An 18,963-nucleotide genomic window follows, 5' to 3' on the forward strand; every position below is an offset into this window, starting at 1 on the left:
GATATCACAGCTTGATAAGCACCAGCTTCAAATCGTTACGATTTCATGATGTGGAAATAGACGTCAACACTAGCTCTTTGAGTTGTAAATATCAGAATAATTCTGCCATTTCTGAGGGATCAAGTAAGGATTTTTTTCCAGTATATAATTAGTCCTAATAATCAGAACATTTTCACATTAGTCCTTCTAGAAACTAATCATAAATAAATATACAAAAACCCTTGTGGGCTACTTGTACATTTTTCACATATCTGTACTTTACTTAAGTAAATTTAGCTCTGGATATTTCAGACTATTTCTCCTCTAAAATTTAAAACAAATATTTCGACTTTCTACTCCACTACATTTCTAAATGGCTATGTGTTACATTTTATAGCCACAAGAATGGTTCATTCATTTTGAGCGACTCTTTTCAGAGAATCACATTGGGCCACAGACATGTCTGTGATGAGTAACCACATAACTGCTTTGTAAAATTAACTAAGTTTGCCCTAGCACAAATTCTGTACTATGTTATGAACCACCCACTATTTATCATACTATATGGAGCAATGCAGTTTTGAAAAAAATGCCAAATGACACATCTCGGAGAGCTTTCACTTCTGAAGTGCGAGAATGTAATAAGCATTCCCACCTTTATTCTCACAATCAGAGAAACAATCAAACTGAGAAGACTGACAGCGAATACATGTATAAGAAAGGGAGAGAGAGGAGGAAATGACAGACAAGCTTGTGAAATTAAAGGACTGCTGCGTTATTTGAAAGGTTGAAATGAAAACTCCAGGTGTGGCACAAGGATGTGACAACTTTTGGATTTTAGTGAGGGGTTAGCCAGTAGAGTAAAGGTATAAATAGTGCTGTGACAGTGTTTAATGGTAAATGAAGCTTCAATGGCCATAGATGACTGGTTGGTTCCTCATTACGTGTTGACCCTTATGTCAAACATTAAATCTAAGTCTGCAACTGAGGTGCAAAGAAGACTTTGTATTAGGTTTAACTGGTCTTGCTGAAGAAAAATGCTTTCTTTTGATACTATTTTAAAGTAGTTTGATAAATAACTCTCTACTGGTAGCATGAATGATGCGACTATTAGACCACTGAGAATTGTCAGAACACCAAAAAATACTAAAAAAGTGAGACGACCAGTACACATTCAGCACACTGTTGGGCGGTAGAGTTAAACATTTCAAATTGGACTATTCACTGAATTATTCAGCAGGATTCTTTCTATTACCAGTATAAAGTACAGATGGTGTATATATTTTTAAGGATTCATTTAGCTTTTTTTGGTTAACTGAACTGGAGGTAAAATGTATTGTTAATGGTGGAGCTCATTTGAAAAATTTTATTTTTTAATGCTGTTTAAGACATGGTAAATAAGGTGCATTGATTAATTAATTTTCAACTACTACATTCCTTAAATGTGATAGCATTCTGTCCAGGCATCTTTCCTTTTCTGAATAAACTGATTTGAAATTTGGATAAACAAGAGTATTCTTTTAGCAACATGGTAGTCTCACACTTATCTTTTTTAGTAATATTCATGTGAGAAAATATGCTTGAAAGGAAACAAAAATGTTTACTTTTTTAAATTATACAGCCATTGTTATTTGTCGTTGTATAGCTTCGTTGTCACTATGATAATAATTCTCTTTTTGGGCCCCAGCCCCGAACCAATTTTCTAGCTTGGGTCCTTAGATTAAAAAGCTTAAAACCCCTGGTTTAGAGGTTTGAAGTGCATGCATGATGTTGTCAGCTTGTTTCGACTGAATGTTTAAAGAGCAAGTGAAAGTAGTACCCATCTGATTCACAATTCATTCTATTTAGAGCTATATCATCAGGAGCAAATGAGAACTCTGTCATTGATAATGTATCAATCATCATACAAACACAATACGGTAACAACACATTTATTTTAGAATATATTCACTGTTTTGTATAATTTCTTATTGGAATTGTTCTAAACAGAATTAGACATTTACAAACAAAGGGTCTGTGTTGTGTATGGAGCATTCCACTTTGTTCACACTCAACCACAGCCACAGGAGATGGTGTGAATTGTATGGATGATGTAGAAATTATACAAATGTGATTTGTACTTGGTGAGATGGCTCATGCATGCATCTCACTTCTCATTCAAACCAAGCAGACAAACTCAGATTTGTGGTACTTGAATGTTGTATATTCACACAGTGAGCAACCATATGTTTGAGTCTGGTTCCAGCCTGTCCCGCTCAATTTGTGTCACAGCTGTGCTCATCTACATGTCCGTGTCAGGCAAGATACTACCTGTTCCAGCTCACTAAGCTGACACCTCTGCAAGTTCACCAATATAATAAAACTGCTAGTATATATAAACATAATATTAAACTAATATGTCTATGCATGGGCAGACCTACCATCTGGGTATCTGCTTGCAGAGCGTCCTTTGTATGGGCCAGAAAAAAAATACCTAATAGCACTTACAGCACCACACTCTCTAGCACCCACCACTGCAACAATGTGATCCTCACAATTATAAACTTATCCAATTAGACCTAAATAAAAAAATATTTTTGAAACAGCACATACGACATCTGACATTTGATGTGTTACTGCGTCACAAAAGAGAAAATGGATGGGCACTAAAAACTAGGCCCAGTGGTGCAACACAAGGAAAGATTAAAGAGATTTTGAGAATATGACTTCAGCAGAAGTTCAATTTATGGTCTCTTTAAGTTCACCTCTTCAAATGGTAATCTCAGTAGTTTGACACCTGCCTTTTTACTAACCAATATCATGCATCGGCCTAATGCACTTACACTTTAGATAGCCAAGTATTAAAAGCTTATTATAGTGACATGCAGTTGTAGGCTGAACTATTTTTACATTTTTATGTTTTGTTTCATCCTGTTGCACACTGCTGTATATTTATTGCTGTGTGTTGTTTTACTGTATGTGTGCTAGTGCCATTTGTTTGAACAACACAACCAACCGTTTGTCTTATTATCATGTAAACCTACAGGATTTCATTCTGTATGACAAAGGTCGTTTTGCACTTGTCTTTGTTGCTTATGCATACTCATGCATATTTGCTGTGAATCAAAAATACTGTGGGATATATTTGAACTGTAATCATGCATTGGTCCCATGAACGTCCAGTGTGTCCCACTTGTTAAATCTATTTGGGTGCTGACCATGGAATGAACTAGAAAAGAAGGTCAAAATGACCCAATGTAAAGTCTGGGATTTTTTTTTCTACTTCACTGTCTGTACCTGAATTATTAACATATGTTTGTAATGGGGATACTGAGGACATGGAGCCTTTTGATTTTGGACACCCTGGGGTCCATGAATGTCTTAATCCAGCTTTGTCAGTAGCATAATCTGCATCATTCTTAATTAAAATGGCGCAACCTGTACTATTTTTGTATTTAAAACAACAGACATTCAGTAGACACACTTAATGCCATATGATACTGTTGAATCAGGGAATACAGTACATTCGACAATATTTGAGTACTTCTTCCACCACTGTGTACTTAATAGTGTCAGGTATCAGCACTGATGTCCCAATTCAATCCAGTATCATTTTATCTTGACTCAATAAGAGTGCACTGATTTATTCGAACATATACATATGTATGGAATGACATTTAAGAAGAAATACTTGATTAGTAATGAACAGTTATGCCACATCAGAGTCCACATATATTAGGGAGTGCTCCTTGTTTTAATATAATGCCATCTATGTTATAAAATGTATCATCTTGAGAATAACATTATTAAAAAAATAAAAAGTTATTCAATAAACTATTCATGTGTTATGAACCTCCAAGCAAACACCCTTCAAATAAACTTTTGGACAAATTTATTCTCCTATTGGACATTTAAAATATCATGAATTTGTTGAAATTAAAGATACAGCAGGAAGACTCGTGTCTTTCTATAATTCTTCAGTTACTTAACTGTAGCAGTCATGTTAATCAGTCTCAAAAATGTGTCCTCACAGTACTCAGACAAAAAGCAAACATTTTAAAATAAGGATCTGGAACTGATGCCTATTGACAGCGGCACTTAAAAGAAAAAGAACCGACCATCATGACTGATAACTCCACTGTTATGGAGGTACTTCAAGTTGGCTGCTTTGAGCACACGTTCACTTTTGTAGCACATGCTACTCTAAAAATGCAACAATTGCCCGCTTGCTTTGCCAGGTGAGGCGCTTTGTGAAATTTTTGCATAGCAGTACAGCTAGCCTCGTGCTTAAAGAGAAGCAACGTTTATTGGACTTGTAAAGAGACAAACTTGTGATTGATGTGGTCATGCAATGGAATGCTAGAATGGTTTTTAGAACAAAAGCGAGTGATCTCAGTAGATCTGCGTGGAGGCAGTCAACAACAACAACATTTATTTATATAGCACATTTTCATACAAAAAGTAGCTCAAAGTGCTTAATGAGGTTGCTTTTAGAGTGTTTCACTACTACTACTAAACTAGGTTTTTAATATGTGATTGTTACTTAGGATTCTGCTGCCCTGAATGTTTTGCTGTCCACATATCTGTTTTAAGTGTCCAAGACACAGATTTTAGTTAAAGAGGACACACCACTTGATGCAAGATAGTAAAGTTCTTTTTTCGCAGAAAGCCTTAACAGGAGCATTAGCGTCATCTACTGGATTAGATGCCAAAAACGAAGATAAGCAAAAATTCACTGTACATATAGTAATTGAGCAGGACAGAGATTCAAAAGATCGATCTTGTGACTTTAAGAACCGATATTGAATCGTTTAAACAAAAAATAATGATTAATCAGAAAATTGATAATTTTACACAGGCCTAGTACTTACATTAAAGAGATTTTATTGTATTAGGTTTCTTAACATTTTTAACAATCTATGCCACCAGATATATTGAGTATTCTGTTATAATGCTATCAATTTCTTTCACATTTTTTTTCTATTTTGTAAATACACTTGTTTAGTTTTGTTTATTTGTTGGTTTATTTTGTACGATTCTAGTCTTTCATATTTTTTGTGTTCTTCTTTTAATTGTTTCAAACATTTGGGGTTGCATATTCTACTAGATATACACTGCAGGTCAAAAGTTTTCAAACACCACAGTTTTTTCAGTTTTTATGTAAATACACACAGTTTAACGTCTCAATGTTTCCTGAAATCAAGGCATAGAACAAATAAATAATGGCAAATAAGAAAAAAATAAGTAAAGGAATCATTAAGTGCTCAAAATGTATTCAAATGTTTGATTCATCAAAACAGCCACCTTTTGCTAATATAACAGCTAAACTATGGTAAGCTTTTTGATTCAGAATTTCAGTCACTTTGTGCAGGTCACCAACTCCAGCAAAAGAACCCCAGACTCTGTGTTTGGCAGTTGGTATAACACATGAGGATCTATTCTTTCACCAACTTGATGACATACACACACCCTGCACAATGAACCAAATATTTCAAATTTTGATTCACCGGTCTATAAGAGTTTCAGTCTGCAGTCTGGTAGTCTAGTCAATATTTCAAGACCCTGTCTAGTCCTTTAAGGAATGGCTGTCAAACCTGCAGCACAAAGACTCACAGCTGAAACTGACACTTTCTTTTTTCTACCACTGTTAAGCTGTGCTTGAAGTTGTTGTGCTGTGACTTTGGGTCTGCCAGATCTCTTCCTATCAGAGTTTCTTGCAGTTTCCAATTGCCATTGGACTGTGTACGACCATACTCACTGACACTTTGACTTTTTTTTTGTAATTTCAAATTTCTCCCTAGGTCACACTGTTAATATAAACCAGATGCAAATAACATAATTAAGGAAGTTGGTCTCGTCCGATGCGAGAGATGGACGTCTGAAGTGGAGCTCCGCTAGCAGTGGTGCTATTTTTCATATTATTTGCTTATTATTCTGAGATATCCTGTATTTATTCAACCCGAGAGGGACCGCTACAGTATATGTAAACACATATAAACATGGCCAACAAGAAGGGGGGTCCGAAAGAATCGAAGACTAAAGCTACATCCAAGCTGCGATCAGCAAGCCCTAGTTCGAGATACGGCCTCTCAGAGACAGACCTGGATCAGATGGGCGAAAGTACAGACTCCTCGGGACCACGGTCCGCTACATCGTCGCCGGCTGAGAGCGAAAAGGGGAGCGAAGGTGCGATCGTGAGTGCAGATGTGGATAGCTCGCCGATTGGAGAGGATTACCTGAAACTGGAAAAGGCCGGGAGGTCCGCGGCTTCAGTTACGCAATTACGCTGGACTGGAGCAGCGGGACACCGCTTCAGCAGATTCTGCTGCTTCATCTACGGTACAAGAAGGCACATTTCAGCTATCTGAACTGAAAGTGTTGCTCGCTGAGCTCAGGCAAGATATAAAGAAAAGCGAGAAGGCTAATGAGAAAGCAACGGCAAAGGCACATGAGAGACTGAAACAGGAATTAAAACAGGAAATCCAACAGGCAAATGAAAGGCTGCGCAAGAGGTACAACTTGAACTTCGACAGGTGCTGGGTAAAATTGAAGAGCGCATTGAGAAAAACTCAGTTAAACTGAGCACGCTTGCTGATCGATTGGAGCATCTTAGTGAGACATTCACGAATCGGATCGAAATAGCCGAACATCTAGCTGCCAGTGCCGAGGAAAGAGCAGTAAATGTCAGTTCGGAATGTAAAAACTCGGAGAAAAACTTGGAGACAGACTGGCTGCTTTAGAAGATGGGAATAGAAGGTATAATGTCAGAATTGAAGGCCTGCCGGAGAATCGAAAGTTTAAACCCGTGAAATTCGCAACTGAACTTTTTCTAAAATAATCGGGGCGACTTTAAAGCAGAATCTGAGATAGCAGCGCTTACAGACGCTGATCAAACACCGTCAGACCCGACCAAGATCTTTTATAGTTCGTTTTGAACGATTATCATTTAAGTTAGAGGTGATGGAACTCCTCAGGAAAAAAAAAGGGGAAGATATTATATATGAAGATTGCCACATTCGCGTCTTCCCTGACTTCTCTCCAGCAACAGCTATCAAACGCCGCCTTCTATAATATTAAACAGCTGCTACGGCAAGCCAATGTCAAATACGGCCTCCTGTATCCGCAAAACTGAAAGTGGAATGGCAGGGTCATTTCTATGTTTTCGCTAGCAAGGAGGAGGCAGAAAATGAGTTAAGAAAGCTGATCCCGGACTATTCTGATACATAATTGTGAGTCATGGCGGTAAATGATAAAGCTAGGATTAATAATCTACTGTCTGATCTATTTGTTTTAAAATTTTTTTTTATCAGCATATATTCTCATATTCTTATATTATTATTACTTACTTATTACTTATCATTACTTAGTATTACTAGGGCTAAATGTTTATGTTTTATTGTGCTTAGTTACGTTTTCCTCCTCTTTTTTTTTTTCTTTTCTAATTATTTCATGTGTACCCTAAATGAGACTGTTCAATATCATACCCTTGGTTTGCTGTTATTGCTATTACTGCATTAAGACTTGTTATGCTTGTTTTGGACACATCTTTAACACCATCACCTGGGTTTATTATCTGGGGATATCATCTTAATGCACTAAAATTGATGAAGATTATATGTATATGTATGTATGTATATATATATATGTATATATGTATGTATATGTGTATATATATATATATGTATATATATTAAGTGCAAAATTCTTTTTTTTTTTTTTCTTTTTCCTCTTTTAAAGACTATATTGGTAACAGATATCTCTATCTTTTAACCTTAAAGCGCCACTGCATGGGGGCTTGATGTGCTTTGGACGTGCTCTGTCTCTGGGTATGTCAGAGGACTGGGACTGCATGAAGTGGGTTTTAGCCTCACCTGGGGAGGCAAAAAGGGAGGGTGGGGGTTAAGGGGAAGAGAAAGAGAGCAGGCTTGATCTATATCTAATCTATCATCTCAATCTTTATAATTATAACTATCAACGTAATAATAAGCTGCATGGCAACAACTCTTGGGGGAATAGGAAATTAAGACCTAAACTATTTCACTTCCAGTTAAGACTATAATATGACACCAAAAACTCAGAATCAGTGTCTCCATGATGGGACAGTTAACTTCGTAAGCTGGAATGTTAAAGGCCTGAATCACGAATTAAAGAGAAAGAAAGTACTTTCTCACCTAACAGGTCTAAATGCTAAAATAGTATTTTTACAGGAAACCCACTTACTAAGTAAGGATCAGTTCCGCTGCAAAAGACTGGACTGGCCAAATGTTCCATTCTAGTTTTACAAAGAAAACTAGAGGGGTGGGAATTCTCATACATAGAACAGTACCATTTGTAGCATCAGATGTAGTATTGGATCCTGAAGGGAGATATGTGATGGTCATGGGAGACTTATCTAACTGTAAAATGATTTTGATAAATGTTTATGCACCTAATGTTGATGATAAGGAATTTATACAAAATTTATTTGCATCCATTCCCAATCTGAACACTCATAAACTTATAATGGCTGGGGACTTTAATTGTGTTCTAAATCCACTTTTAGATAAGACTTCCTCCACAGGGGAACGCAACTAACACCGCAAAGATAATTACAAAGTTTATAACTGATCACAACTTATCAGATCCCTGGAGGTTTTAAACCCAAATTCAAGAACATATTCTTTCTACTCACCAGTACATCATTGCTACTCAAGGATTGATTACTTCTTTATAGATAATAACTTCTTGCCTAAGATTAAATCTTGTAAATACGATGCTATTGTTATTTCAGACCATGCTCCGATGATCTTGGAGCTGAAATTACTAAGCCCCATACACTCACCCGCAGATGGCGCCTCAATCCGCTTCTATTAGCTGACGAGAATTGTACTGAATTTATATCCAAACAAATTGAATTCTTTCTAGAGACAAATACATCCCCTGAGATCTCTGCAGGAATACTCTGGGAAACTCTTAAGGCCTTCTTAAGAGGACAGATTATCTCATATCTTTCCCACAGAAATAAATCCGAGCGAAGAAAGTAGCAGAGATAAAAAGCGAAATTACTAAAATAGATGAAGAACATGCCAGACTACCAAGCGAGACTCTACATAAGAGGAGGCAGGCTCTACATTCAGAATTAAACCTCTTGACAACTAAAGAAACCGAACAACTAATTTACAAATCCAGACATCATTATTATGAACATGGAGAGAAAGCTAATAAGCTTTTAGCAACAAATTCACAAGCAAGATGTATGCAACGCAATCTCGTAATTACTAACACGAATGGAGATAAAATCATCGAACACAAAAATATAATGTACACTTTTAGAGACTACTATAAATCCCTATATACTACTGAGTTTAAAGAAGACAATATACAATCTAATGCATTTCTGGATAAATTACAGATACCACAAATTGACGCTATTAGTGTGGAGGAGCTCGATAAACCTCTGTCATTATCAGAATTACTGGATGCTATAAAGTCACTCCAAGGTGGAAAAGCAGCAGGCCCTGATGGCTACCCTGCAGAGTTTTACAAGAAATTCTCCGCTCAGCTAGCTCCCTCCTATTAGCAACATTTACAGAAGCCAGAGATAACCAATCTCTTCCACAAACCTTTCGCCAAGCACTAATCACTGTCTTCCAAAACAAAATAAGGACTTATTACAATGTGCATCATACAGACCAATTTCACTTCTGAATAACGACGTTAAAATACTCTCTAAAATCATAGCTAGACGGATGGAGAAAGTGCTCCCTCAGTAATATCACAAGACCAAACTGGATTTATTAGGGGCCGACACTTATCTTCAAATCTTCGACGCCTGTTTAATGTAATATACTCACCAACTAAATCAAACACCCCAGAAATATTATTATCATTGGATGCAGAAAAGCATTCGACATGATTGAATGGAAATACCTTTTACTATTTTGGAGAAGTTTGGGTTTGGCCCAACATTTGTGCATGGATTAAATTACTGTATACTAACCCAGAAGCTTCAGTTTGCATCAATAACATTTGCTCAGACTACTTTAAACTAGAACGTGGCACAAGACAAGGATGCCCTTTGTCACCACTGCTGTTTGCAATTGCCATTGAACCACTGGCAATACATTGTCGAAATACTGATCAGATAAAGGGGATTAGCAGAGAAGGACTGGAACAGAAAATCTCATTATATGCAGATGACATGGTACTGTATATATCGGACCCAGAAAATTCTGTGCCTGCAGTCTTAGCAGCACTCACAGAATTTCAAAAGCTCTCTGGTCTCAGAATTAATCTGAATAAAAGTGTACTCTTTCCGTGAATTCGCAAGCATATAATATTAGATTAGACACCCTTCCTTTTATCATTGCAGAACAGTTTAAATACCTCGGGTAAACATCACAAGTAAACATAAAGCTCTTTATCAACAAAATTTCGTCGCCTGCATGGAAAAAATTAAACAAGACTTGCATAGATGGTCAACCCTTCATCTCACACTAGCTGGAAGAATTAACACTGTTAAGATGAATATTCTTCCTAAGCTCCTTTTTATTTCAAAACATACCAATATACATTAATAAATCGTTTTTAAGCAATTAGATTCAACAATAACCTCATTTATTTGGAATTCTAAACATCCACGCATCAAAAGAGCGACCCTACAAAGACAAAAGGCAGAAGGCGGCATGGCTCTACCTAACTTCCAGTTTTATTACTGGGCAAATATACAGTCGATAAGAACCTGGACACAAATAGAAGAACATACACAGGCATGGACCGCAATAGAAGTAAAATCCTGCAGTACTTCTTTGTATTCCTTGCTTTGTGCTCCAATAAACACACGCTATCGGCAATACACTAATAACCCAATTGTGCTCCACTCACTTAGAATCTGGAACCAATGTAGAAAGCATTTTAAGACGGAGAAGCTTCTTTCTGTGGCACCCTGCAAAAGAACCACCTCTTTCAACCCTCACAAACATATGCAGTTTTAATATCTGGAAAAATTTGGAATTAACTTGCTTAGAGATCTTTATATAGACAACGCCTTTGCATCCTATGAACAATTACATTCCAAATTTAACATTCCAGCTACAAATTTCTTTCACTATCTTCAAATCAGGAACTTTGTTAAACAGAACCTTCCAGATTTTCCTCATCTTGCACCCTCATCCACGCTGGAAAAATTATTGCTCAATTTCAAGGAGTTAGACTCCATCTCTACAATATATAAAATCCTTTTACAATCCCTTCCTTTCAAAGATCCAAGAGGACACTGGGAAAATGACCTCTCAATTAATATATCAGAAAAGGAGTGGAAAGTAGCAATGCAGAGAATTCACTCAAGCTCCATATGCAAAGCATACAATTATACAACTCAAAATTATATATCGAGCACATCTGTCTCGACTAAAACTCTCCAAAATGTTTCCAGGGCATGATCCAACCTGTGAACGCTGCAAAAGCCCCAGCCTCACTAGGTCACATGTTCTGGGCCTGCACCAAATTAACATTATTCTGGACAAAAATTTTAATTACCTCTCAGACAGTCTTGGACTCACAATCCCTCCTAACCCATTAACAGCTGTGTTTGGGGTTCTTCCAGAGGGTCTTAAAGTGGAGAAAGACAAACAAATTGTGATTGCATTCACTACACTGTTGGCACGCAGACTTATTCTGATAAACTGGAAGAACCCAAACTCTCCTCTTTAAGTCAGTGGGAAACTGATGTGTTATATTATTTAAAATTGGAAAAATCAAATACTCAGTTAGAGGATCTGTGCAGACTTTTTCAAAACATGGCAGGATCTAATCAGTAATATTTTGAAATGAGTTTATAAAGCACAGAGAATTTGTTGATTTAGGTATTTTTAAAAGCCTTAAATTTTACACCGTTTGGCTTGCTCTCTCTCTCAAGGGTGGGGATCGATCTGTTCTTAGCATAATTTTTTTTTTTTTTTTGTAAAAACTTGATTGCTATGTATTGATTGTAATAAAATTAATAAAAAAAAAAAAAAAAAAAAATAACATAATTATATTGAAGTACAATCCATTAATCCATCCATTTTCCAACCCGTGGAATCCGAACACAGGGTCACGGGGGTCTGCTGGAGCCAATCCCAGCCAACACAGGGAGCAAGGCAGGAACCAATCCAGGGCAGGGTGCCAACCCACCGCAAAACACATACCCCCACACCAAGCACACACTAGGGACACTGTATATTACTAAATCCACAAACACATTAAAAAGATTTTTAACATTGGTCTAATCCTTACTTATAAAAAAGATTACACATTTATAAAGTCACAAAAATAAAATTATGATCTAAGACTTTGGGTATGAAAAGTTATTTCATTTGTATGAACCTAAATATATGTAATATTAACCATTTAACACAACCCCATCATTGGTAAATAACAGTACATCTTTTTCTGATACCACACTCAGCATTAACAGGTTATGTACATATGTTTAGATCTAAAGCATAAAAAATAAACAAGTAAACAGAAATCCAATATAGGCTAATTTAAAAACATAAGAAGACATGAAGTATTCAGATCACAAATTTGTATTTGTTGCTAAGTTCTCTTCTTTGGATAAATTATGAAATATGTTGTTGTATTTAACATATTAATTATTTGTTTAATTGATTTGCATTTTGTTGTAAAGTTTGTTTTCAAATAAAGGAAACAAATGTATTCGCTGATCATTATAATCTAGAGTCATATTCTTACCAAGGGTAATTAAGAATTGTTGTAGCTACAATTTATACCATTATATTGTAATCTGTAATAATTTACTGTCATTTGTAAGTATTTAAGTTAAGCATTACTGTAAAAATAAACACAATCTTAAAGAAATGAAAAATATTTACCTCTCCATCTTTCAAAAAAGTGGCTGGAGCAACTGTGTTTAAAAGAGCTGTATAAGGGCTCCAGCTAAACTTGTATCGAAGTGGATTGTCAGAGCATTCTGGGGCTGGCAGACCTCCACACAAAGACACGTATGACTCTACCTAAATGAATTGCAGAAAAAATGTCAGTACTTGCTGGGTTGTTGTAATACAACTGAAATGCACAGGCAGCTCTTTATTATCATAAACATTACATTTGTCAAACAGAAAATTACAAGTGACTATTTCCATAAGAGTTTTTATGAATTGAAATATTTAATTTACAACATTTCTACCACAGACCCTGCAGTTTTACTTTTTAAGACTTTTTCAAGTATCTTGAAATTCTAAAAACAACCACCCGATGGCAAACTAAATCCTTTTAAAACCCAATATGATAAATGTAGACATCTACTGTTAGGATTATTATTGCTATTGTCTTTAAGAATTTTTTTATTATCTCACCATTATCTTTATTTTTAGTTAAATTATTTCTCAATTATTATTGCATTATTTTACAAATTCTACTTCCGTTTCACTGCTAACACTGTGTGTCCTTTTTACTTCCAGGTCAAGCAAATACATTCACAGCAAGGATGCTGCAGCCACTAGAAAAAAAATCTATATAAAGTATCTGTATAGTTTTGAAGTCAACATACTAAAGGAGAGCCAAACTGAATTTCTAGCTTGCTCATAAATATTTGTGTTTAAGTGGGTTAACAGCTATGTCTGAGTGTGCAATGCAATTCTCACTGCTAAGGTTGTTGTCAGAAGTTGTTTCCTATAAGACAGATGCACACATTTTTTTGGTTATAATAACAGTAATATGTTCTTTTTGCCCATATGAGGCACTTTACAGCTCTCTGCATTAAAGAACAATTTACAAGGGATTAGATTACAACTGAATAAATCGGTGATGCCTACTGGCTACATCCATACTGTGAATATATCATAACAGTACTTTAGAGCAAAATATAATATAATATAATATAATATAATATAATATAATATAATATAATATAATACGCTACCGTGGCTGTTCGTTTGTCTGTCCAGGATCACCTGTAGCTCGCAAACCGTTTCACCTATTTACTTGAAATTTGGTACACATATACTATGTGACATCGACTATCTGCTTTCGGGGTGATGATTTTTATTACTCTTTTTATTTTATTTTATTGCAGAATCAACACTCTGCAGTGCGCAGCAGGGAAGCCGTGCGGCGCATGCTTATGGGCGCCGTTCATTCCCTACCACCTTCGCGGTCACTTCCCCTACCTCTTCATATCTTTAATGATTCTTGAGGCAGATTGAAGACTTAAGTTCTAGCTTAAGTGAAAAACTAAAGAAAACATAGTAACAAAGTAATTGCAACACAAACACTGACTTAATCAGTTTTAACGAGAAAAGATGCAGACTAAAGAAGAGAAGCAGCAGGACGCTAGGGTGGAGAAAAGAAGAGCTGCTCAGAAACCATTAGGCGTATTAACCTCTGAGCAAACGAATGCTAAACAGAGACAGAGAAACAGTATCAAAACTATGAATGCTCAAGTCAAGTGTATTCACTGCACGTTATTGTGCAGTATGCCGTTACTGGTATATATATATATATATATATATACAGTGGTGTGAAAAACTATTTGCCCCTTCCTGATTTCTTATTCTTTTGCATGTTTGTCACACAAAATGTTTCTGATCATCAAACACGTTTAACCATTGGTCAAATATAACACAAGTAAACACAAAATGCAGTTTTTAAATGATGGTTTTTATTAATTAGGGAGAATTAGGCAATCGTCTCCTATTCTCCGTCTGAGTCTGTGTGCCTCACTCATATAGTCAACATCCGTACGAGCATATACTGTTTACTACAGCATTGTGACTGTGTGTTTGTGCGCTGTGAAGTGCGAGTCCCCATCTTGCTCCCCAAAACACGAAGCTGAGTCTCAGTACTTTAACACCAGCTTTATTCAGCTTGAAACAGCAACAGCGCTGTTATTTATTGTAGCGGGATCTTTATAATGTTCCTTGTATGACCCATTGACGACAGGCTTATAGCATGTCTGCGATCTTTTTGGATGTGCTTATATGGCGAACTGCTACAGCTCTGGGAGACTGCGATTGCTTTGGGACGCTCTTCCGGGTGTTGTCCCGTTGGGTGGAATCCGACATGAGTTTAGAAACTCACCCCAGCCATGATTCTTTTTAAAGGTAAAGTGCAGGTTAATTTGTATTATGTATTTTTATATGAATAGTTTTGGGTTGTGGAACGAATCATCTGAGTTTCTATTATTTCTTATGGGGAAATTCACTTTGATATACGAGTGCTTTGGATTGCAAGCACGTTTCCGGAACGAATTATGCTCACAAACCGAGGTTCCACTGTATGTATGTATGTATGCATGTGTATATATATATATATATATATATATATATATATATATATATATAGATATATATAGATATATAGATATAGTACTTGTAGAACCTAATGAAAAAATTAATAATCCTTAATCTGGCACTTTGTATTAAGAGAATTTCCACAATTCAGTTAATGTGTTTAATTTTTCTCATGCTACAGTATACTGTAGGTTTAGGGTGCACATATATCCCTCATCTCCTAGGACAGCATAAAATCAGCCACAATTCAAGTGCCCTAATTTCCTTAAAATATGTTTATCTTGCATTATAGATGTGATTATTTTATCATTCATTTAACTTATGTAGCCATTAAACTCTGCACTTTGTTTCAAAGATTGTCAGCAGCAGTACACAGATTCAGTACATTTAATCAACAATCACATAAGTTCTATTTAAAACAAAAACAAAATTTAACCATTCAGATATTCTGCGATTGTGAAGTCTGCGCTTATGTCAATAAACATTGCAGCAATTTAATAGTGTACACTTGTGAAGTCCCATGTTGGCTCCGCACTTCCTGGTCGCTTCCCAGAGCCCATGAACACATAACCACTGATAGCTATGAACCGAGATGAGTTGGGCAAATGAGGACACACACTTAGCAAAGGGTTGGTGCAAAAACATTCAACAAGGGGTGGTTAGAAAAGTGTTCAGTGCCTTTATTAAAATCAATCAAAAGTGCAAACAGTGCAGTGATCCTCCTTCAATCAATCAGTCAATAAATAAACAATCTAATAAAAACAGTGATGTCCGGGAGTTAAAATCAAGAGATAAAATCAATGCAAAAAAGTTAGTCATTGGCAGGGGTGTGGAAATCAAATTTGTTTCTACTTGTCCAAGGATAAGTAAACTTAGAAAATCCACTTGTCCGCCAGTTAAATTCACTTGCCCATAAACAAATAACAAAAGTGAAAAAACTGATTTTCTTTTATTGATACCAAAACTGCCTTCCATTTTAAAACTGAAAAAAAATTTTCAGGGAGTAGTATTTTGCCACCTTGCTCTAGAACATTATATAGAAGATTCCCTTATTTTAACTGACTAATAAACAATGCCTTCATTATAGCTACACTAGTTCTTTTTTCATATATTACAGTTACATAACAGAACACTGTCCTGATTCATTTTCTGCCATGTTCTTCAGCTTTTGTCTTGCAACATCTTCTCCCCCAAGAATCTTTACCATCTCAGACAGCATGGGCTGAATGCTGTTCATTTCTGCTTGAGATGAACTGCATGGTTCCTGGAATGATGGTCCTGCAGAAGTGAATGCTGACGACTTTTCAGGTTTTTTATGAGTGATGTGCCTGTTACCAGGTTACAGCCAGAATGCCACAGCTGGTCGTGGGTCAAACTCTTCTAAAGAAGCAGTATTGAACAGCCTAGCATAACGCTCAACCTCCGAGCGTTCAGCTTTAGAAAACGCTTTTTCAATTGAATCAACTTTTTTCTTACTTTTAGACTCATGTCTCTATCTGACGTACTAAACCCCCAGTTCCTATCCTTTTTCTTTCTGCACATAACCAATCACCACACGATAAACGTATTTGTGAAATTAAAACTAGTTATAAGCTTAGACCTCTGAATGGATGGCATAATTAAAAATGTATAACAAATTTTTTTTTTTTAAAGTTCTGAACACTGTGAAATTAAAACAAGTTATAAACCTAGACCTCAAAGACGTTTATCGTTTGGTGATTGGTTATACTGAGGAACTGGGGGTTTAGTACGTAAGACAGACACAGCAAACATGCAATAAAGAAAGCCTGCTCAGAAAAACATCCATTGAATTCTGCATTCGTGTCTTTCGACCTCCAGATCACTAACCCTACATTTACACAATATTTCAGTTAAACCTGTGCGATACCCATTCAAATATCCAGTTTTTTGGAGCCTCGTCACACCTGCCATAAACTTCTCTACACTGAACAGTGACCTAAGGACCCCTTAATGCAAGGGAGCAGCACTACAGTCACGTCACCGTGCCCCCCACCACCCATGTCTAATATGTGCTTTAATGCATTTCATCGTGAAAAAGATAAGTATTTATCTTAGTATTTTGAATGTTCATTGAGCAGGAATATCATGAAGTCAATGCAATTGCTGCCGGCGCTTCCTCAGTGCAAGAGGAAGTCAGTTTAAGAAGCGCACAGAGATTAACAACTGGGTCGGGGAACACTTAATATAAAGCATTTAATGTGCTACATTAATTTATGACGGGGTTTGAGAAAGTCTAGTAAATGAAACATTCATTTTAAGATGAAATTTAGTTTGCAACATTCGACTGACAAAATAAACTACGAGAATAAAGTGGAAATTTTGAGAATAAAGTCAACATTTACATTTTTTTGTCTTCACTGTGTCCACAATATGCATATAGCGAGACCAACGTGCTTACCGCAGTGCATTATGGGTTACGCAGGTAATTCATAATGACGTATTCAAAATTCTGCAAGATGGTACATTTCCAAAGAAGTAAATATTACCGATTTTGTCGGGAAAAAAATAATCGCGTCTAAGTGAAGATTTTTATTGATATTTCATAACATGTAGAAACCGTTAGAATGTTTTCTTATTTTTAATAAATTGACAGCGCGAAACCAACTTGTTTTATATGAAAAATTCTCTAATCAAAAACGATCTATAGACAGCTCATCAAAATTGATGTCACGTAATAAATTTCTTAACTCCTCAATATATCACAACTTACGCGAAATCGCAAATTTCAGGAAGGATTAACTGCCTAACAAGCTTTATGTGGCGAAAACAACTGCATTGTAGGTGAAATGACTGCATTTTTATGTAGAAAAAATGAATTTTATCAATAACATATAAAAGTTATCGATTATAATGAAAAATCATCAAATTACATCGTAATCGGCATGAAAAATAATGACCGCATCTCCAAGCGTGTAAATAGTAGGGTAAAGTACTTATGTAAGATCACAAGACTGATTCCCCTTTGAAAAATCAGCCATCATTTTGTAAACAATATTGAATACCAATTTGAGACATGAAGAACATGCCTAAGTAGACTGTTTCCGCACAAAGTACATACCCAAATGTTTAAAATTTGAAAGTATTGGTAAAAATGTGCCCTGCATAGCACATTTAATTCTTTTTTCTCCAGAAAATTGCACTTGTCCCCGGACAACTGAAACCAGAAAAACACGCTTGTCCGAAGATCAATTTTCCCCTTGCTCAGGTTTTGCAGCTGGTGGAGACTTCAGAAGACACAGTCCTCTTCACAGACCCCCTTATTGGCTGCCTCCTTCGGCATCTGCTGGAAAGCTGAAGGTTGGTTGTCCTTCATTCTTGCTCCTGACATCCCTTGGATCACTGAGGAGGATTCCACCACCCTCACACCCGCTATACGGTAACTTAAGCAGGGAAGATCTGACCCTACAGTGCCGCTGCTTTGCCCTTCCAGGCTCCCTTTATCTTCCCTGACTGGATGCAGGTGTGATCCTCTGCCCACTCCAAAGTGTGAATGAGGCACTGGACTGATCTGCTCACATTTGAACGTGAGTGTGCAAACTGCCAAACACCTCAATCAACCCTGGAGTGAGTGCCGGCATGCACACACTCACAAAGATCCGAGCCTGCATGCTCTGGAACCCGATTATTTACTTAAAACCAATTTTTGCCATGGATCTCTTACCACAGTGCTTCCTGCAGATAAGTGCAAAACAAAGTCTAAGACAGAATATTT

General features: G+C 36.4%; 1 protein-coding gene across 2 annotated transcripts in view; it reads right to left on the minus strand.

Moving 5' to 3' along the window:
* Window positions 1-18,963, minus strand: part of aass (aminoadipate-semialdehyde synthase) — a 109,814-nt gene that overhangs the window by 11,100 nt on the left and 79,751 nt on the right. For both annotated transcript variants that reach the window (XM_039761125.1, XM_039761126.1), the window contains one exon: window positions 12,813-12,953. In XM_039761125.1, the coding sequence (XP_039617059.1) occupies window positions 12,813-12,953 (141 nt within the window). The remainder of the gene's footprint in view (window positions 1-12,812; window positions 12,954-18,963) is intronic.

This window comes from Polypterus senegalus, chromosome 8, assembly GCF_016835505.1.
Source record: "Polypterus senegalus isolate Bchr_013 chromosome 8, ASM1683550v1, whole genome shotgun sequence".
In the NCBI taxonomy this organism is placed as follows: domain Eukaryota; kingdom Metazoa; phylum Chordata; class Cladistia; order Polypteriformes; family Polypteridae; genus Polypterus; species Polypterus senegalus.